At 25.9% G+C, this 23,007-nt stretch overlaps 1 protein-coding gene across 2 annotated transcripts in view; it reads left to right on the top strand.

The window, feature by feature from the left end:
* Positions 1-17,294, top strand: part of LOC129981024 (growth factor receptor-bound protein 14-like) — a 102,282-nt gene extending 84,988 nt beyond the window's left edge. The window contains exons 2-13 of one of the 2 annotated variants that reach the window (XM_056091624.1): positions 1,650-1,773; positions 3,835-3,994; positions 4,738-4,871; positions 5,528-5,620; positions 7,158-7,301; positions 7,414-7,524; positions 8,200-8,301; positions 8,431-8,541; positions 10,567-10,683; positions 11,786-11,961; positions 13,102-13,195; positions 15,494-17,294. In XM_056091624.1, coding sequence (XP_055947599.1) covers positions 1,650-1,773; positions 3,835-3,994; positions 4,738-4,871; positions 5,528-5,620; positions 7,158-7,301; positions 7,414-7,524; positions 8,200-8,301; positions 8,431-8,541; positions 10,567-10,683; positions 11,786-11,961; positions 13,102-13,195; positions 15,494-15,658 — 1,531 coding nt within the window. In that variant the 3' untranslated portion in view covers positions 15,659-17,294. The remainder of the gene's footprint in view (positions 1-1,649; positions 1,774-3,834; positions 3,995-4,737; positions 4,872-5,527; positions 5,621-7,157; positions 7,302-7,413; positions 7,525-8,199; positions 8,302-8,430; positions 8,542-10,566; positions 10,684-11,785; positions 11,962-13,101; positions 13,196-15,493) is intronic. The other variant, XM_056091623.1, reaches the window with a different exon arrangement.
* The last annotated feature ends 5,713 nt before the right edge of the window (positions 17,295-23,007 follow it).

Genomic DNA, 23,007 nt, shown 5'->3' with positions numbered 1-23,007 from the left:
TAAATTAAGTTATTCTGAAGTGATTTTTTTCTCTCTTTAAATTCATGATCAGGTGTCGAGATTGGCATAAAATCAAAATTAATTAAATGTTATCTGATTTAACTTAAAATTCAATTCTGAAATATTAAAATAATGTATTATCTTTTAGAAGACGCGAACGCATGATATTTCAGAACTGTGACATATCAGAAAATGTACGAGAAATTGATTATAGAATTTCATCTTTACAGTATATGAAACAAATAAAGTTTTATTAAAAGCATAAATGAACAAAAAGGCTTATATATAAGAAATATAACACAGAAACAGGTGTATGTATATATATTATAACTTTCTACAAAACTGGGAGTTTTTTTTTTTTTTTTTTCGTTTGTAGATATTTTCTGTGTTTTTCTATACCTGGGAACAGTAAAAGATTAGTTATTCTCTCATATGGAATATATATATATATTCTTGTAGAATATTAATATTGCAATTTCACCCTTATTTTAATTTAAATTTCTTATATATTTTAAGTTTGCATATTTTACTGCCAAATTTCTGCTTTCGCTTCTAATTTCAGTATTAAATTAAACTGTCGATACTTATGCATATAATAATCTTCAGATTTAATCGCCAGAAAACCGAAAAAGGTAACTAAAATAGTTGGATTATGTATATTGCAGCTTGGCGATCTTTGTGTAATTCTGCCGCCAAAAGCCCTGGAGTCATCCATAAAATGAAAATACCAAATTGTGTTTAAAAAAAAGTCGATTATAAATTACAAAACTGAACTTTCAAGACGGGGGGGGAGGCAGGATTATTACTTCCTCTTTATTCTTATTATTTTATAGAAGTGATTGAATTTGTGTTTATCCACCTGAAAACTGACAATTGTTTACAATGATCAAGGGGTAACACTGAGATTAACTTGTATAATTTTAAGATGCAATTACCAACGATATAAGCAACTTTTTCCCAAACAAATGGATGTTGTAAAATACCTGAAGCAATGCGTTGATGATTCGGATGGAAAGGTCTATCTCTTTAAAGAAAGAATCTCTGAAACTATTTTGAGGTGAATGGCCTGAAGTACTTCCTTCGTCGTAGGATCACACAATAGTCGCGGAGTTTAAATTTGGTTAAAACAAATCTCGACTGCAGTGAACGAAAAAAAAAATCAATATCGGATTGCTATTGAATTGTTCTAGAAATTTTTTTGACCGCCTCATTTCAACCTTCAACAGCTTTTCAAGTAATTGCTTCAGGTATTCTACGGCTTCCATAATGCTGAAATTTAGTAAAGAGGCCATTTATGAAATCTCATGTCTGTAGCTATTTGTATTTTTTTGGTTGGATTTGTCAACGAATTCTTATGAATCATTTTCATTTCAATTCTCCCCTCCCTTTTACGCTTTCATTAATATACAACGAATAAAGCGATTATTTTTTCTTTGATTATCTGTCTTTATTCCTTTTGCAGGTATTAAAATGTAATAAGTGAATTTCTTGCAGCATTTCGTAAAATTTGCGAACTGATCGTCTGCGTGTCATGAGAACTCTTAGAATTCTGTTGCTCATATTTGTTCTGAAAAAGCTTCTATGCATCATAGAAAATAATTTTCTTATCTGATTCTCTAATTTAATATTTTTTTTTCTCTGCCTTTCAGATGTGGCAAGCCAAAAGAGGGCGACATCTCATACCAATTGCTACTTGGCACCTCGGCATCATCGGTCGACTCTGATGCTTTTTCTACCTATATGTCACAGAAAGGGTCCAGTGAACCCCAAGAGGTATGTCTGTCTTCATTCATTCATTTTTCGAGGACTTTTTACTTATTATTATTTTTAATTTTTTGAACTTTTATTTGACTTCTTTAATGCTTATAAAAATTTATTTTATATTGTGGCAAATTGATATGAGCGAGGATAGAACCTGGGACTTTGTAGTTTGCAGTCCAGTAACATGACCACGATACAAAAGCAATTGCTCGTGTAGCGTAGTTGTTAACTGGCTTATAAGGTTTCACCACAATATCATCTATTTTTTATTCTCTTTCTCATGTGCAGCAAAAATTATTTTTTTATACTAATGCATTCCCGATAACAATGCTTTATTTTAATTGATTATCAGTTAATCATTAATTCAGTTTTGTTTGGTGACCCGTGGCGCCATTTGGTAACGAATTTCAGAAACAGTGGATCTCAAAATTTAAAAATAGAAAATATATATATTTTTTTTATCTTGTTTAAAAATCTAATAAAAGTATTCTTTTAAAAAACTTGATAAGACTAAAGATTAATGTTTGGTTTCTTGCCAAATATATCAAAAACATGCGAATCGTTCAAAATCTCGCCAAAAGGCCGAAATCTTTGCTGAATATCATAAACGGCAACCAATGGGTTTTAGGATTTTAATAAAAACTTTTTATTGCATATGGAGGTTCGCTGTGGCTTGGTGGTATGGTCTCTGCTTCGAGACCTGAGAGTTTCGGTTCGAGACCCGATTCCACCGCAGAACCGTCGTGTGAGCGGGTCTGGTGCAGGCGAAATCCGTCGGGACCAAACGTCCTCCCGCTAGCATAGAGTTGAGGTGTGGAGAGAGGGTGTGAGCTCAGATGTCATCCTCGTCATCTGATCACGGTTCAAAACTACGGGGTCCGTTCTAAAGTAGCTGTAGTGCTGCTTTAAAACGGGGCGTTAATATAACTAATTTATGACATTTGGTGAGGAATCGCCCTAAAATAATTCAACTTTGGCGGCCGTATAATAATCTTATATTTAAGAAAAAACTTATTTTATAATCATATTTATGTTTGTTTGAATGATAGTCATATTGTAAATTTTCAAAGATTTTTTAAAAATTATTGAAAGCGGAAAATTATTTTAAATTCGGACTTCATTACTAAAAAAATTTAATTGATGTTACTACCCTATGCCGCACTTAAGGATATAGATGTTTGCGAGTATAACTTTTTATCCTGTTGAAATAATTCCCGTTTATTTTTAATAATCTGCTCATGTTCATATGACATTATGAAGGGACAGCAGGCAGTGTGAGAAAATAGCCCCAAGCACTTGTCTTCAGAAATAACAAAGATAAAATATTAATTATTTTTTTTTTTTTTCACTTTTCAAGCATATATAATGAAAGAATTATAAAGCACTGTTTTTCTTTGCTGTTCCTTTGCCTTACATCTTTTTTTCTAGAATAGCATTAATTAAAAATTATTAAAAAATATTTATAAATTTAAATTAATTAAAAATTATTTATAAATTTAAATTAATTAAAAATTATTTATAAATTTAAATTAATTAAAAATTATTTCATAGTATTCAAGTATTCATTAGAATATTTTCATATGTTAGCTGGAAAAGGAAAATGCAAGTCTTTTCTTGGTAAATTGAATTATATGTCCAAAAACCTCTGGAATTGATCTTTAAATCAAGGGATAGTCTTCAAGTTATAATATATTCATTTAATACAAATAATGTAAAAACTAATTTGCTCTAAAAATATGGAAGTAAAGAAATAATTTTTTTGTTTATATTCTTATTTTATACCAATTACAGAAAATAATTTCAAATCTAAATAATAGCCTCATAATGATATCTTCTTTTGTAGGAATCTTTTTAGCATTATTTAATTTAATACTTTTTATCTTTAGCATGGATTCTCATAAACCCAATATAAGTTAATTATGAGACATATAAACTGTTATTTTTGTCTGAAATTGCAGTCTTTATCTTTTTTGCAATAAAAGAAAACTCTTATCTTAATAGGCAACAGATTAGAATTTGAATATCCTGGTGCCTCTGATTTGATAACTAATCTCACAACTGACTGTGTTTCAGGTGACATTGAACTTTTACACTGAAGATGGTAAACAACAAAAGTTGGTGGTTGAAGAGAACCTCCGAGTGCTGGATTTATGCCAGTTACTTGCTCTCAAATTCAATGTGGCCCGTTCTCACACATGGACTCTGGCTGAACAGCTGACTTCCCTTGGAATAGGTTAGTGGGCTCAATTCTGATTAATAGTAAATAAATGCAAGGAATATTATTGTTTCATTTCCTTTGTTCTTAAAAATTATTTAGGTTACATTTTTTAAATTTTTAAATTAAGTACATCACTGCACTTAACCATACTTAACTAGCATCATTGCTTTTATCTCTTACTATGTTAATAAAACTGAAAGTTAAAAATAAACTACATTTTTGAAAAAGTGTAATTTATATAAAATTTTTTACAAAAGTGTAATTTATATAAAATTTTTTTATTTTATTTTTTATAAAATTTATAAAAGTTAATTTTAAAATATTTTGCTCACTGTCCAAAATATATTTTGTAAGCAGTTGTTATTTTTGAGACATACAAAATTTTCTCATTTATTTGTTTGATTTTAAAAAAAATTATTAAATTTTCTTCAGAACAATTATTTTTATCAAAAGTGAAAATAAGTCAAATAAATCATTCTAATTTTTAATCAGTTATAAACTTAAATTTACAAATTTGTTGGTAAATTAATTAGAATTTTTCTTAGTAAATTACCTCATTTTTTTAATTTGAGCAGAAAAAAGCAGCAGAAAAAAAGAAGTATAAACTTAGCTTCCCCTTATTGTAATAAGATAACTTTTACTATTGCATTTCTTTTCCTCTGAAATTAATGCATTTTATTTTGAGGAAATATATATTTCATAGATAATCTTCCACTATATATTTGACGAATTTCTTAATTTTTCTGTTGTGTTTCTAGAGAGGAGTTTGGAGGACCATGAAGACATTTTACAAGTGTATGCCTCATGGGGAAGCCAGAGGGAATCTGAATCTGAAAATAAATTCATCTTCAAGCAGGATTTTTGTAAATATGAGTTCTTCCGCACACCACAGGTATGTATAAGTTTTATTTAACTTTTTTTTTCCATTACAGTTATAAAATTCATGCATTTGTTTAATTATCAAAACTAATTTTTGAAGTATAACTGTGGGCTTAATCTTCCATATTAATTATCATCCTTTTCTGTTTATTGCAATATATAAAATATATTTGTGTTAAATATAAGAGTTTTGAAGATTAAAAAAAAGTTGTTTAAAAATAGTTTACAATTAAATTTGACAGCAAAATGCATAAAGATTTCTTACTGAAAATTATTCAGATATTTGATTTAGATTTTCCTGTGATCTCTTTTAAAAATTCTATCATTTATGTTAGTTACATTAATTTTCTCTATTTTAATAAGGTGAATTTTCCTTGTTATGTTAACTTAATTCTATGTATTTAATTAACATTTGTTGTGAAAATTTATAAAAAATATATGTTTATTAAAGTAACATCCTATTTTAATTATTAAATTTGAATATAATTTTGAATTACAAACAAGGCAATTTGCATGTTTTATTAGATGAGCTTTATACTGCATAATGTTTCCGCAGTAGATCCTAAAAATTAAAAAACAGAATAGTTTTATGAATAAATTATGATTATCATATTTTTTATATTAATAATGTTTTTTTTTTTGTATTTAAATAATATATTATTTTTACAGCAATTTTTTCCTCTGTCCATGCTTGATCTGGGATCTGTCCCCATGGACTGCTTATCTGAATCTCCAGATTTAGCCAAATTTGTCACGCTCCAGGTGAATAACTTTTTATCTTTTTCTCTCAGTTTGATTAACAGATCAACTGAGACTATATTTATCTAATCAATCAGTAGGTTAGATAAATATATTGATTTAAAATTTTCAAATTAAACCTTTTATGGGTGATGTTTTCTTTTTTTAAAAACAAATTTTTAACATTCCTCTGGTCAAGTCTCATATATCAACATGAAAAATTTTGTGCATTTCCTCAATATGCTAATGTGAAATTCAAATTTGTAAAAATATTTTAGCTGAGATTTTGTAGTAATAAGTTAATAAATATGAACTGAATTCTTTGTGCATGTATCTTTTGCCAGCACATTTCAAAACTGGTGCAGTCCAGCAGTTGAGGCACCTCCTAAAAGAGGAGCTTCATAATGTAGATTGCATAGGGCCACAAAATGTCGAAATCCAATATAAATATTGGAAGATTGAGTTTTTTCGTTTGTCCCATGGCAATCTTAAGAGTTAATGAAAAAAACAAAACAAAAAAACATTTTTTATTTTCTAATGAAAAAAAAAAGAGTAGTTCTTAGAGGGGGTGAAGAAATTGTGAATTTATTCACATATAAACATAATTTTTATAGGGAAAAAAGTTTCTTACCATGACAGAAATAATATACAATTATTCCTTCCATGAGCATTTACCATTCTTTTAGACATATTTATATGACAAAATTTAATCTTTATTCCATTTTAGTCTTATCATACAGTACCAAATAATATCTGTACTTAAAAATGAAAATTTAATGTAAAATTTGATGAAACAATACATTTAATCTTTAGAATTTGGAAATTATTTTACCACAAAAGACAAAGGAAGATGCAGTGAACTTTTTTTCTATATTGTTTATGCTTTACATATATCATCTGTAATAATGTGTATTGTAAGTTCATATATATTTTCAATATAAATGAATGTGAATCAATATATATGATGCAAGTCTAGAAAATATAAGAAAAGATAACTACATATTTCATTTCTTCTACCTGGAGAAATTGATCTGAAAAACACCAGTTGGGTAAATTATTAAAACAAATCCAAATTCTTTGCAAATCCAAACTCTTTCTTTTAATTACTTCTTACACTACTCCTATTCCTTCATAAAATTATATTTATATCATTATAAAAACAAACACATATCTATATGTGTACCTTTAAATACTCTACAAAAAGTGGGTATTTCTCTGTAGTTTAAAGTATTTCACAACACCAAAGTATTCTGGATATGGAATACTTTGGAGAGTGAAAAAATTGTAGAGAGATTTTTTTTGTTCTTTGAAATTTTATTCAATTGAAAGTTAAAATAAAATTTGGTCATTTTTATTGATAATTTTTGAAAATATTATCATACAAAAATGCATTTTATACTATCTTAAAATTAAAAACACACTCTTTATAATGTCACCAATTTATTTACTTTAAAAAAATGAATGAATTCACAAAGGCATACAACCACTGTATTAGTCAGTGCATAATTTTTTTAGGCAGTCCATCATTTAATTTCTTTTCTGCTTTGTTTGCTTATTTCAGAATATTTTGAGCAGTGGTGAAAAATCTCCTGTTGTCCAAAGCCTTCTATGGTGTAAAGAGCCAGGCAAAGACACATGGAAAAGGTTATTTTTTCGAATTGAAGGTACTACACTATGTGTGTCTTCAGCAACTTTTCCTAGCAAGGTATTGCATTGTTAATTTATTCCTTACTCTTTGAAAAAATGATTTAAAACATATGTTATAATCTTAATGCTTTTATATGTGTGGCATGAGTTTCAATTTTTTTTTTTTTAAGGATGGAAAGCAGCAATTTTGGCCTTTCCGTGACCTCATGGAATATGAAATCTACACACCTGTTGAAACTGCTGGAAATACAAATCCCACCTCGTATACTTTCTGCTTAAAAGTAAGGAATCTTTTAGTTTTGGGAAGTAAAGATTTTCAAATAATTAATTAATTTGTATATATTTTCAATGATGTAGCTGAGTTAAATGTCACCTGAAAAATAATACTAGTTGAACATTCTCTATTATGACAAGTGGTGTAAAAATGAGTAATAAGAGCCCAAGACATGATTTAAGTTTTTACACTAATCAAAGTTGGCCTTAATAAGGGATACCTATTACCTAATATTAATACCTATACACACTAATAATTTTTTCCCCCTCTCTGTGATGCTTCTGAAACATACATGCTGTTAACTGGGAAATCTGTACATATGTATGACTTATTAAATGATGGAAAAATGTTATTTTTTTTAATCTTATTAATAGGAAGAAATCGGTTGAAAAATTACTATTATTAGCTTTTCTCATAATCCAATTGCCCTATCAGTTTGAAACTTCTAACTTTGAAAGCTGTCTATATTTCTCCTTTTTTACCATTTATTTGTTGTTAGATTAATGGTATTCTTCTGTCATGTTGAATACAAAATTTGATAGAATCTGTTGCAAATAAACTATGTTAAAATTAAAATTCAGATTTTTAAAAAAATTATGTTTAGAAAGTTGCAAAAGGAAATAAATATTATATTAAGTTTCGTATTTAAAAAAAAAAAGATATATTTTGGTTCTATTTTTAGAATTCAATTTGTCCTGAAGAATCCCCCAAGAACTTACTTTGGTTTTGTTGTGAAAGTGATAAGCACCGGCAATGTTGGATTGTTGCACTGAGACTTGCTAAAGTAAGGCTTAGATTTGATATTTCATAGCTCAAATTCAAGCATAAAAGGGAAAAGATTCTTACCACTACAATTTGAAATAAATTTAAATATACTAATTTGTATATCCTTTGCTTTTTCTTTTTTTTTTAGTATGGCAGAAAAATCCGAGAGAATTATAAAGAAGTCCAGTCTCGACATATGGACAGTCCTTTAGGATCTGCTGATAGTAGAATGTCTACCTCTGTAGATTCTTTACTATCAGTGAGTATATGTTTTATTTATTCATTATTTTATTTCAAATTGACTTCAAATCTCTTTTGTTCATTTTTAATATGCACCACACAAACTTAATTGAAAATGATTTTAACTTATAGAATCTTTACATATTTTTTTCATTCAATTTCCCCAATTTTATCACTTTTTTTAATTGATTTCTTTATTACTTTATTATTATTAAATCATATTTTACTTCAAAGAAGTTGTGTGCATCATTAAGCAGCCAAGCCATATTTTGGAATAAAGTTCAAAATCTTTATATTTATGTTTATAAATTATATAACTTTACCATAGTTATTGAAATAAATTTATAAAGCTTAATTTACAGTCATCTGCTATTTCATTTCAAAATTTATTGAATATTGTCTGGAAGAAGATGATAAATTTTTGTGTTTTTATGTATTCTTGAGAGAAAAACATTGCTACTTTATTTAAACACACATGCACACATACAAAGCTTTAGTTTTTACCAATGTTTCCTTAATTTATAATTACTGTAATTATCTGAAATTGATCTGTCTTACCTTATCAACATTATAAGCATAATTACCATTGTTTAGCCACCAGTTTCATGGTATAAAAATTTGGAATGCATTGCCAGTGCTCTCTTATTGCATTTTTTTTTTTTTTTTTTTTTTGTCAATGTACACATGTGTATTGTTTTTTTTTTTTAATGATCATGCCTTAAGTATCATCTGAATTTTTTTAATTTATTTTTTAACTATTTTTAACAATATATTAAGGCAACAGTAAACTTATTTTAGGATTTCATTAATGGCTAACTGTTTTATAATATTTTGTTAACTCAGTAGCATCTTTATATAATATAGTAAGAATTTGATTATCTGGACCTCTATGAATTGAGGTTTTTGTTAACTATACCAATATCAGAAAATCATTTTTTTAATAAAGGCAATGAATTTTATTCTCAGAAAAGATTATCAAAGATTTGCCGAATTTGCATGATGAAAAAGTCTGTATAAAGTGTCATCGGGAAGTAATTTTTTATAACCCCAAAAATTTTTTTCAAAGGAAGGAGGTTCTGCTGCAGTCTTAAGCACCTACAGAAATCAAATTCTTAAAAAAAATGAGGTTATTCATAAAAATTTCTGATACTGTAAATATTCCAGATAGTTTCACTTTTTTGAAAAGAGAAAATATTCTTTTGAAAATACTCTGCAAGTACCAACAGGAAAGTACAAATGGAAAAGAGAAATTAGCATTTGCAAATCCTCTTATTAGTAATTGATCTTATGTTTTCCCATCAATGATGGATTTTCTTAATGGCCATTCTAATAAACCACATGCATTTTTGTCCCATCTCAGATTTCAAGAAGAAGAAAAATTACCCTATGGAAAAATCTCTTTCCTTGCATAAATCACCCAATGTATTATTTTTCCAATTCTAAGAAATAAAACCCTTGCAGTTTCAATTGTAATTTTTTTAAAAAAACTAATTGATAATTTACAAGATTCATGTAATACGCTTTATATGTAATAGGAGTTGGTGAATATATTGCAGTTCTTTAAAACTTAATTTTGTTATTTCAGAATTAATAATTTGGAAAACCTAATTGTGAAAAAAGAAGTTATGATTTAAATTTGATCTGTTAACTGAGTTTTTGATTACCCAAATTAAATTCTGTTTCCTGTCAACTTGGATAAATGAGTTTCTACCTTATATATGCAAAATATAAAAAATTAATACAAAAATTACAAAAAGATACTTTTAAAAAATTGACCAGTTGCTGATCTATGTCATTAAGATAAAGCAAAATAAAAATAACAAACATGTAAAAGCAAAAGGAAGAAAGAAAAAATGAAAAAAAAAAAAAAAAAAAAAAAAAGCAAGGAAATTTTTTTTCTTTTCTTTTATGAATGTGTATATCTATATTATATAAAAATTCAAAGCAGCTATTTAATTCATTATGATATCATTTCTTGTAACATTGTTATCTTTAATTTTGTTTCATTAATGATTAGGAACAATATTTATTTGTTTTATTTTAGGACTACACTCCGATGAAACCACGTGTAGCAATGGACTTTACAGGCTCACAGAGTCGAATTGTAGAAGATCCTAAAGAAGCCAAGGCAATAGCTGCAGCAGAAGGTCATACTTGGAAGGTAATTCAGAATTTAAAATTTTTATATTATGTCTTATGTACTTTGGCACAAGACATTATTCTCATATAGTGCATAAATGTGAATTTACTTGTGTGTATCTTGCAAAAATTTAGTCTTGCAGTTAATTGAATTTTTGTAAATTACAAATTTAGTAGACCATTTTACCTAAAACTATCAAATTTGGCATAAATGATTTTTTGAAGGATGTAAATGTATATATCAGCATTATTTTAATTAGAATTTTAATTTAATGAAAGTTACATCATTTTTGCTTTTTGACGATTATTTTTTGAAAATATTAGTGTATGGAAATCATTTTTATACCACATAAATTAAAAATAATAATAATAATAATCTTCTCACTAATACCAATTTTTGGTCATACAATTGTTCTCCTAGTTTTAACCATTTTTAAAAATATTACTATTCAACATTTGCAACAGTTCTTTTCATTGTTGCAATGGAATTTGAGATGTCTTCATTTTTTTCCCAATAAATATTTCTTTCATTAAATAATAAGTAAAGATTCTGCTTCTCTGTGTGTTCCTCTCCTCCGTATTCTCTGTCAACATCATTGTCAAATTTTACTTCTTTATTTTATCAAATATTTTTTAGAATCTATTAGTAAAGTATTCTTATATATTAAGTGATATATTCAATATACTGAACTATTATGCTGAATATTCTTTGATTTTCTTATTACCATGTTTGAATCCATCCAACATGATTTATGCTCTTTTAGAATTAATACTCAAAAGAAATGCAGTATACCATTTTAATATTGGAATTAATTGAACATTTTATGCAAGAAATATTAAAGTGAAATACCGCATTAGACAATATGTAGTTGAATGTTAACTCAGTGATACTTTTGCATGTAAATTTGACTTTACTCAGTTTGGGCAGTGCATGTGCACAATAAAGAGAACAGGTAAATTTATATAGCTTAAATGTCTGTAATAGTTTGATATGTAAAAATATTTTCTTTAAGGGATCATAAATTTCAAATACATAAGCGTTTTAATTAAAATTAGACATAATAAATTTTCTGACCTAACAGACTCTAAAGACAGCTAATATTTAAAAAAAATTCTCATTCTAGCGGCGACTGCCTTGTTGTCGAGCACCAGGGGGTAGCTCTCAGCAAAATGTTAGCTCTAGTCCCACTGCTAGACCAGCAATGGAGTTTGGAGTTCATGCCATACAACCTTGGTTTTACAGCGGGATGTCACGAGATGAAGCTACTCATCTGCTAACCAAATATGGAACTGTTGATGGGTAAAGTTTTTTCATATATTAATACTTTTTATATGCTTTAATTTCGGTCAATTCTTATTTAAAATGAAAGTATTTTTATATTTAATTTTTCACTCACTTTCTGCTCTACTAGATTTTTAAAATTTTATTGATATGTATTTCCATTAACATATATTCCATTTTAAAGTTTTTAAATTTTTATTAGTAGTTAATAACTTAATTTTATTTAAATTTTGATTTCATATTAAAGATGGCAGGGCAAATTTGAGGAAAAAATTGAGCATAGATGTCATAATAATAAGCAATCAAAGACTTAAAAAACATTTTTTAATATAATTTTTTACTAATGTATTAAAAAAATATAAATTAATCTTTATAAAAAATGTGGACATCATAGCAAAATTGTTAAAGCATTTAGCCCTGAAAATAATTCTATAAAAATAAATTATATAAGAAATATGTTTTAAAATTTCAATTTAATTTAATATTTCTATCTGTATCTCATATTTTTTATATTTTGTTTTGACCATGTTTTTGATGAAATATATACATTCTTTGTAATGCATTAATGAGATGGTTTTAAAAACTTTTTTTCAATGGCGTATATTTGTATTGGAAAAGAGCAATTGATGAAACATAATCTTAACTTGTTATTCAGAGAAATAAAAGTATGGATTCATATTCTAAGGAAATTCTTACATTAATCAAATGTTATAGATGTCCTTTTAATTTGTAATATATTTTGTTTTGAATTGAAACTTCGGGATATTCTGTACAGGATTTTCAGTCTGTGGTACTATTGCACAGTTTTCTCTGTAAATAGAATTTGTATAAATTTTAAAATTTAATACACTGAAGTGTACTAGATTAGATATATATTATGTTATTTTTAACACATTAACATTGGATTTTAAAAAAAATGTGGATTTTATAAAGATGGCTAAGTGTTATCTTTAGATTTTGATAAATACTTTCTTATTACGGCAAAATATTTTACAATGTCTCCATAATGTTATATAACATTCTGAATGCCATGCATTATTTTGAAGGCATCATCAATTGTGCTCCTTTGAAACTATTTTATTGAAAAGGTTTTTTTATAAAGAACCCTGATTATAGCATTTGTTTAAGAAAGCTAAAGTTATTGAAATTATTTTTTAGTGTTTTCCTTGTGAGAGAAAGTAGGAGAAACCCTGGAAGTTTCGTCTTATCATATGTGTATAAAAATAAAATTCATCATTGCCAAATTTTTCCTGTAAGTAGTTGTTTTCTTTTAATGTATAAAATTTTTATATCCACTGTTATTATTGATACTGAAATTATATGATTCATGCTGTTTGGAAAAACATATATTATTTTCATATTTTTGAGTTTTTATCTGAGTCTATTTTTGTTAGTTTCAATGTTATGTTATCATCTGATAGTACAGTCTCACTTATTTGATCAGAAGTTATGAGTTTAAGAATCAATTTCATAGAAAATCCCACCATTTATATGCCCCTGATGCATATTAAATGCATGAGTCAAACTTTTTCATATTGGTATGGTATAGAACTTTTTAGCATCAAAATACAAATTTTAGTATTATTCTTTGCATCTGACTGTGATTCAAAATTAAGATCTATAAATGGCTTTTCTATAATTTCAAAATATAATGTTTATGTATTTACTAAGAACAAAAACGAATTTGTTTTCATAGATTATTCGTTATACTTTGTTACGATATTGGTAAGCTCTATTGATATTTGTACATCATAATGAATGCAGCTTTATTTATAAGAAGGAAATTCAGTTTCTAATGTTTCAATCTTTTTACCCCTTTATAGACTTTTTTCAGTTGTTTACATTTGGATTCTAAATAATTTTAAATAAATCATAAATATCTTTTCCATCTTTTTGTTTGTCTATATGATCTTTACTGAAGAAATAAAAATTATATACAACAATATAAATTGCTTTCTAAAATCATGTTTTTTCAATCATTTTTTTAAAATTGTGAATTAAATTTAAAGAAATTGTTTTATGTTTTCATTTTATTGTACGAATAAAACTTTTATTCTTGTTAAATGATCCAAATAGTTGGGTACGTTTGTTTCTTATGTATATATTTTTAAATATAATAATATTGTGTATTGTTATCCCAGAAGAATATTTATATAACTGTGAATTTCAACAAAATGAATAATTAGTTTATGGCAGATTTAGGCATTTTGCTGTCCTAAGCAGTGAATGAGGCTCGATTTTTAATAAGCTGATTAATTTTTAACATTTTGATATATCGATGTTGAATATTTAAATGTATTTTTAACTTAATGAGCATGAAAATAATTAAGCTTAATTTTTTTTATTTCATCAATTTTGTGAAAATGTTTTATTTATTTATTTTATGGTTCAAGATTTTATGACAGCTACGTTTGTACAAAATACCTTTGAAGCAGATGTTTAGTGTTTATAAACACTGCAATAACAGAGTGAATATAATTGAATTTATCAGAACTTGACATATTATATTTGATAAAGTTGTAATATTATTCTAATATTTTACCATTAATAGAATTTTTATTTTTTTCATAATTGTTTACTTAGCAACTAAAAAATAATTAAATTTTTAATCTACTTATCACTAGCTCTCTTCCCTGCCCAGTGGCCTGAAGTAGCTGCTTATTCTGCCAAGGTGGAAATCCACCACTGCTCACATATGTAGGATATTAATTGAACTATAATGGTTTCATATTAGAGCAATATTTAAAAATACCAGAAAGAATGTCCTCTCCTCAACTTTTCTGTATAGTAAAACAATTAGCAAAGATTCTGCTTTGTAAATAATAATGAAGAAAGCTGGACATGATTTTGAATGCCTTCCTTTCAGTTCATTAAGTCCAAAATTTAAAACAGATCTATGATTGTTGTAAAAGGTATATATCAAATTGCATTTATTTGAGCATATTTTTGAATTATCACATTCATATGAAGCAAATATGCATACTAACACACAATCAATCGTAGGAAGAATTTATCTGAAATTTGATTGACATTTATAATTCTGGCGGAAGAGGAGAAAAAAAAAAAAAAAAAAAAAAAACTTTGTCAAATTTCAAAATTTCATTGATATAACTTATGAGGTTTGAAAGTTGTATCCATTGATGAACAGATTTTCAGTGATAGTGATGAATTTGATAGAAATCTTCAGGTTTGCTGTCAAGACAACATACTAAATTTTAGTTTGTTACATTTTAAGTTATTGTATTCGCATGCACAAATAAATTCTAAAATTATTTTTTTCTGGACACAGGGAAATCTAAAGCATAGATTCATCAAAATCTTGAGATATAATCCTTCTATCTATTATCCCTTGTGTTTTTCATATGCAAGAAAGTCAAAGATTTAGTGATAAAAAGGTTGAACTTTTGTAACATGTTGTTTTGGCAGTTATATCACTATTCTTCTTAAATAAATGATACGATGTTAAACACATGATCTCATGTGAAGGTTTGATTTTTATTTAAAAGACAATAATTTGTTATATTTTTATTAATAATTTTAATTTTTCCAGGTTGATGAAAAAGATCAGTTGTGTTATTCATTGGACAATGGTCGTACCAAGTTTTACGATTTGCTTCAGCTTGTAGAATTCTATCAACTGAATCTTGGCTCCTTACCCACCAAACTCACTCACTTCCTAGTGCACAGGCCTCGGTCAAATGGTCAGGTCGAGTGACCTAACTAAAGAGACTGCTGATTTGTGACAACATTCCTAGTGACCTGTGATCACCCTCACAATTAGTGTGCCAACCCAGCTACTCGCCTTTCTGAACAGGACATATCCAGGGCATAGTAAACATTAAAGAAGAAAGAAGAGGGGGGGGGGATAGAATTGAAACTGTGCAGACTGTTACAGGGTTTATTTTTAAATTCTGCTCAATCGACTGCTAAATTGAGCTGTTTAAAATTTCTGACAGGGTGTTCCTACCTGATTTGAAAATTCATTTGTATTTATTCAATTTAAATTTCAGCTTGATAAGGAAAAAACATTTGAATTGTTGCAGATTGTCAGATGGCCCCTGCATTTGTAAAATATATTGCATTGTGCGACATAAATGTTTCTGTACATTTGCATGGTTCTTTTTGTGATGATGAATTGATGATTGATTTTGTGAGTTGATGATTGATGAAAATTAATTTAAAAATTGCCAGTTGAAATTAGTTTTTTATGAAATGAACATCAGGAATTGATTTAAACTTTAAAAATTATTGGGTTTTTTTTTTCTAATGTTATTAAACAAACATAACTTTTATGGTAAAAAACTGAAATAACTGAACTTTTACAGAGAATTTTAGTATTGTAAATTTTTATTAGCTTTTTCCTTTCTCATTTGCCATAATGAAAGAAATAACTAAAAATATTTATCCCTAAATTAATATTTTTTCAGTGGAAATTCTTATTTTAACATTTATTTCATATATTTACAAATGTTACATTGTTTTTTCTGTTCAATATTATATATTTTCTTTATTAGAACCTTTTTACTGTGCTCAGGTTTATGTCTTGGCAGAAAATGAAAGTTTAGTGAGTGGATTGTAATTTTCCCTTTCTTGTTAAATTTTCTATGCATTTTAGCTTCATTAAAATTTCAGTGAATGGCTTAAATAATTGTCATTTAAAATTACTGAAAGAGCCTTTGATTTTTAATTAAGAATTCATTGTGATGGAGTTAAGCTGTAAATGATAATTACCAGAATTGAAAGTTTTATATTGAAGACGTGTGTCTTCCGCTTCGTTCTTCCAGAATGCTCCATTTTGCTTTAATTCTTACAATTCTCAAATGAAAGAAAAGTCTTAAATTATATATATATATTTGCTATGCAAAGCTGATTTAGCTTCATATTACAAGAATGCAATAGAAAATTTTGAAATATAACCTAGTGTTGTAAAATCACCTATTACTCTACCTATATAACTCCTAATCCAGGTAAAGTAATTTGTAGTTTTTTTTTTGTTTTTTTTTTAATTTTAAAAGGGAGGGAAGGGAATACCTTACCTCAGTCATAAGCATTTTAATTATATTATTTTATTTATAAAGGCTTTTTGTTACTGAAACTTTTAAATATCTATTTTATGTCTGTTTTGCAAAATTGTTCTAAAATTTACTTTACAAAAACCATTTGAAATCATTAGCTAAAAGTTGTAATGAATTTCATTTTGAAATGCAACATAATTTTTTTTTTTTTTCATTATTTTGCTCCTTTTAAATTCTGATTCGATTAATTATCTTTAAATAAAAATTTTCAGCGGGAGATAAAACTGATTTAATTTCCTAAACAGGAAGAAGTTCCACTGTAATACATACTTATATATATATATATATATATATATATATATATATATATATATATATATATATATAATGAAGTTTATAAATTATACTTAGTTACAAATTGCCTCATTGAATGATTATTTTCATAATTTTGATAAGTTATTTCTGTAAATATCTTATATTAAATTAGTACAGATTTCATGCTTACTTGTTGCTGATGTATGGATGTTGCCCACTACATGAAATTTTCCATTCGTTTTTTAGTTTCAGTTTCTACCTCTGGAGGGATGGACAGTCTTGCTATGCAAACTGTGCCTTATTATCTTATGAGATATAGTCCTAATAAGGTTTCAAATACTTTTTCTGTTAAATTCCAGTTTTTTGTATTGTGCCAATCCTTTTCTGAGTGAACGATATAATACAATTTATTTATTATCGTCCCTTCAGTTTAGTGGGTGTGTGGAACAATTGTGCTATCATCAAATCTTTCTATGTAGTGCATTATTCTACCATATTTCATAGGTGGTGATATAATTACGAATTTTAGATAATACTTGCTGAGAGAATTTTAAATAAAATATGTAAATCTCATACTATATTTATTAATCGAGAGACTAAGAACATGAAAGATTTTAAAATACAATAATTGTTAAAAAAAATTTTAATAAAATAATGAATTATTTTTTGAAGATATTATTGGTAATTTCTTGAAACATAAATTTTAAAATCATTACTGCCATGAGATATTGCAGATGAAAGATAAATGTGCTTATATTTTAAGTAAAATATTAATTTTGTTAATATTCTTAGTTTAAAGCTTTTCCATATTTTCATTGATTGCCATGCTGAAAATTTTAATTTTTACAAAAATATTCATTATAAAATGAAAAATCTAAAAATTGTTGAAAATACTTAATCTTAAAACGAATGATTTTATAGTTTACTAATATAAAAAAAATCAACACCAAGTATATTTTTACATTTGGTTTTAACTTTAATAAAGCATTAAAAGTATGTGCTTGTATTACTTATTATTCATCTGTAGCTAAATTATTTTACTATAAAGTTAAATCATTAAGTTTTGTAGTTGGATAATTTATCAATATTTAACTGTTTAACCATGTGAAATGTATATAAATAACTTAACTAAATTTTCTGCAGCTTGTTTGTCACAACTCTATTTGATCTTTTAGCATCTTCTACATGTGTGTCCATGTATAAGTGTAGTTGAATATCGAAAATATCTTTTGTATTTTTGTTAGTTAGTAAATGTATGCAATTATAACTATTTTAATACTAGAAGTGTATTTGAAAATGTGTGAGAGAGAAAGAATGACATATTTATTGTAAAAATTTGTTTATAATTTGTGTAGATAAAAATAAAATTGGAAGTCTGTTGTCTGTCACCCAAGTTCACTGCCTATATGCACTGTTTTTACAGAAATATTTTGCTAAAAATCCATTTTGAAATTCATTAAATAATTCTAATAGTGTGTTAGATAGTAGTCATCTTTTTCAGCTTGAGCTTTGCTATCCTGATTAATATCAAAAGCACATTTTAATTATGTGGTAATGGATATGTGATCAGTTTTTTAAGAAAATTTAAAATTTTTGAAAGAAATCATTCTGATTCGTTTTTCTTCACACCTGGCTTCGATAATTAACCTAATATGAAATTTTTATTTTTATGATATTCATTAAAATTTCTCAAACATCTCTAGAAAGTATGAAACCATTTTAAAATGAATTAATGGATATTTTAATTTTTTTTTAGTGCAAAGATTATTTCAGAAATAATTTTTAACATTCAGTAAATAAATAAAATATTTAATTTTTTTTATATAAATTCATATTTGTTTTTATTTAGCCACATAATTTAAACTTGAATAGTCGTATATGCTTCTAAATTGTTTTTTAAAATTTAGAGCAACTATATCTTAATTCATTTTTATGCTTTGAGACGTGAAAATGTTGTGGCTGTTTTAACAAGCATATGCCAAAATACTGTGTGATAATGATAAAATCAGCAATAAACAAAGCACTTGATCTAATTAATAAAAATATTTTTTAATCCTTTTAAACATGAAGTTGTTTGGTTGTATGTGCTGAATAAAATGATTTTTTTTAATGTTTCTGATATATTTGTAATACTTGCTTTGGTAGATGCTATAATGTAGTTCTTATGAATATTTTAATTTTAAAAAGCATTAATGATTATATTTTGTTCTTTTAATTGTAACTCTTATGCTTAAAAGCTGTTGGTATGTAAATATTCTTGTCCTGAAATGAGAAAATTTTATATATATATAGATAGATTTTTTTTTGTTCTGTTGTGTATTATTTATGTTATTTATTGTAGAGAATTGATGTTGGTTTTTTTAAAAAAAGAATTGTATACTCATATGCAACAAAAATTTTATTATTACTTCATTTTCAAATTCCAATTTAAAATAAATTCTGGTAATTCCCACATAGTTTGTATACATTTTGTATTATCCTGCATATATTCTAAATTATTTTCATGTTTGAATGTTCATTTTGCTTTGTCCATATACGGGAAAAATTAACTTTTATTTACATTGATGTTTGTATTTATTTCAAATATTTGTTCTTGTTTCCCATTTTAAAATGTTGTTGAAGCCCATGAATCGAAACCAAAGTTAACATTTATGTTTATCATCAGGGAAGAGTTTTGTTTCTACTGAATTAATTTGTGTGAGATAAAATATATGTATTTATTTATTACGAAGGGCTATTTGCAGTAGTTTTTATTTTTTAAACATGATTGTGTATTCAGAATAGTGCATTGTCATTTTTTTTTTTTTTTTTTTTTGTGCTTGTGTAAATGATTAAATTATTTACAACACTTCATGTTGAACTACGTATTATGTCTTTTGATATTATACTATACATATATGCACTCTTATGTACATATATATACATAATACCTGTGTAACTTGTGTATTTATTTTATCACTGAGAATTAATTTCCAACACAGTGTTTGTACCCTAAGAATTGTGTAGCACTTCATATTTATGACTGAGTTTAGCCATCAGTCATGACACCTATGCAATAAAATGTTTCACATGTATATATTTGTCTTTATTTCAATTTTGAAATTTTTATCGAATTTGAAGAAAACTTTATTTTTCACATGGTGTAAATTTTTGAAAAATGCAATCACAGAACTATTGAAACAGCTGACTGAAGTATTATTTAAAAAATTAGCAAATAGATAAGACTCCAATTCCTTTACTATTTCTTAACATTATAAAAATTATAATAGATTAGAGTGTGTTATTTTATCATCCATTTTCTTTGCTTAATTATGACTCAGAATATCAAAAAATGGGTACTTTTCAGTAATAGCATAAATTATTCAAATATCTATTAAGAGTGAAATTTTTCAATAATGTAGCAAATGTTAAATATGTAGCAACATGTATATGTTTTTAGAACTGATTTAATATAAAACTGTAGACACCATGAAGCAAGAAGGGATTACTAAAATAAAATCTGAAAAAATTAACACATTTGCAAAAATGAAGAACATAACTTGTGTAATTCTTTACATGCTGTATCAGGTATCAACATGCTGTATATTGTAACTTGTTAGTCATTTGAATCATTTCAAAAAATTATTATTAATTGTTGCTTATAAGCATAATCATGCTTATTATCATGATAGAAATTTGTATCTAAAGGTTCAATAACAAAGATCATGCCACAACACACACACACACACACATATATATATATATATATATATATATATATATATATATATATATATATATATATATATATATATATATATATAATATTAAAATAATATAAATCATCTGTCATAAGTATGTTAACATTATTTTTGATATTATCAATTTCCAATGTTCATTCTTAAAAGAAGTCGAGAATAAATAAGACATCCTCTTTGTCTAACAGCAGGATCAGTATCTAATTAGCAAGGAAAACTAAGATAAAAGGACAGTACAACAAATAAAAAAGATATTTGCTCTCCATACAAACATGTTTTCTACATTTTAAAAGCAGTTGATGTGATATTTTTACTAGAATCCACAAATATTTTTTCCTGTCATTTCAAGATATAACCTATAGAAGGAGAAGCAAAAAATTATCAAAAGATACCAAAAGTAAACTCTTCTTAATATAAATAGCAGCAGGAAAAACAAACAGTCAACAAGAGATGTTATTTCATTTCATTATTAGAATCTTAATGTTCTTTTTTCTCTTTTAACTGATTTCTGACAAAACAAAGATATTAAGAAAAGAGTGCTTAAATTACCCTTCTAAAAAGAATTTTTTCATGATGATGCCATGAAATTTAAAAATATACATATAATGTAACTTCAAAATCGTTTTAGAAAAAAAATTAAAAGTAAAAATATAAATAAATTGCATCTAAAAATGAAACTACTATATAATGTTATTTGCATAAAATTCAAATAAATAATAGCAGATATTTATTAACTGTATTCATTAAATGTTGAACTTATTCCATTAAATATTCAGATTGATGTAGTAAGAAGTTATCATGACCTAAAAAATGGACAATATTTATTCTTATCTGCCAAGTTATTTAAGAAAGCTAACAGTTTTCTTTACTAAATTATATCCATTTTATTTTTTTATTATTTTTCAGTCTCTTATTGCAATTCACTTGAATAAGGGAAAAAAACTATATTTAATTTTAAAATTGCCTCTTACAAAAGAGTAATAGAATTTATTTGTTTATACTTCTTGGTATGATTAGTTTTGTAAAAATTATAATATTCTAATTCTGTTGGTACTTATTATGGAAAAAATCTGCTTAGCCATTATGTTTTAATTTTTGGAGCATTTTGCTGTTTAATTATTAACATTTGAAGCATAATAAGCTGATTGTTTTTGAATAATCACATCATCACTATTAATATTTAAAACAAACTTCTTAATAATACCCTTTTTCTCTTGGATTAAAATTGGGATGCATAATTGACCCAAAATAATTAAAAGTATCTGATATTTACCTCAAATAAAATAAATATGCAATATTATAAAATGGTAGTGAAATATAATGATATGCTGTTTTGAAAATATAAAAATATTTTTTTTCAAAGTCTTTCTTTTGTTTCATAAATAATAAAAACCAGTCACAAATTAGAAAAAAATTCAATAAGCTTCTTGAAATGCCAAGGAAAGAGTTCTGCATTAGTCAAGAAAAGGAAAAAAAATCTGAAACCATATCTCATTACTAACATTATCTTCAATAAAACTAACAACTTACATCTCAGGTAATAAAAATATTCAATTATGATTTTATAACTTGAGGATATATATTTTAGACCACCATATTAAAATAAGAAATGAGACTTAGAAATGTTAAATGCACCTGTACACTTTAAATAGATATAAACAAGATAAGAAGCAATTAAAAATATGCCTCGTAATTTTATTTCTAAATAATATCTTTAAAAAAAATCCTAGTTGTATAGTTATTTAAAAGGAAATAAATATTCAAACATCTTCACTGTTTGATTTATACAATTGCTCATTTCATTAAAAAAAATTAATACAAATTATGTAGACCAATAATATTGAAATGCTATGAATGAATATGCAATGAAAGCAGAAAGATAACTACTACATGTTTAAATATATGATATAAAATTTTATTTTTATTTCTCATTTACAAAACAGTGTTCCAATTTCATAAAAAATATACTTCTCCTATTTATTTGAAATCATTGTGAA

This window comes from Argiope bruennichi, chromosome 8, assembly GCF_947563725.1.
Source record: "Argiope bruennichi chromosome 8, qqArgBrue1.1, whole genome shotgun sequence".
Taxonomy (NCBI): Eukaryota; Metazoa; Arthropoda; class Arachnida; order Araneae; family Araneidae; genus Argiope; species Argiope bruennichi.
The sequence above is the reverse complement of the archived record's forward strand: the minus strand, read 5'-3'. Positions and strand labels throughout refer to the sequence as shown.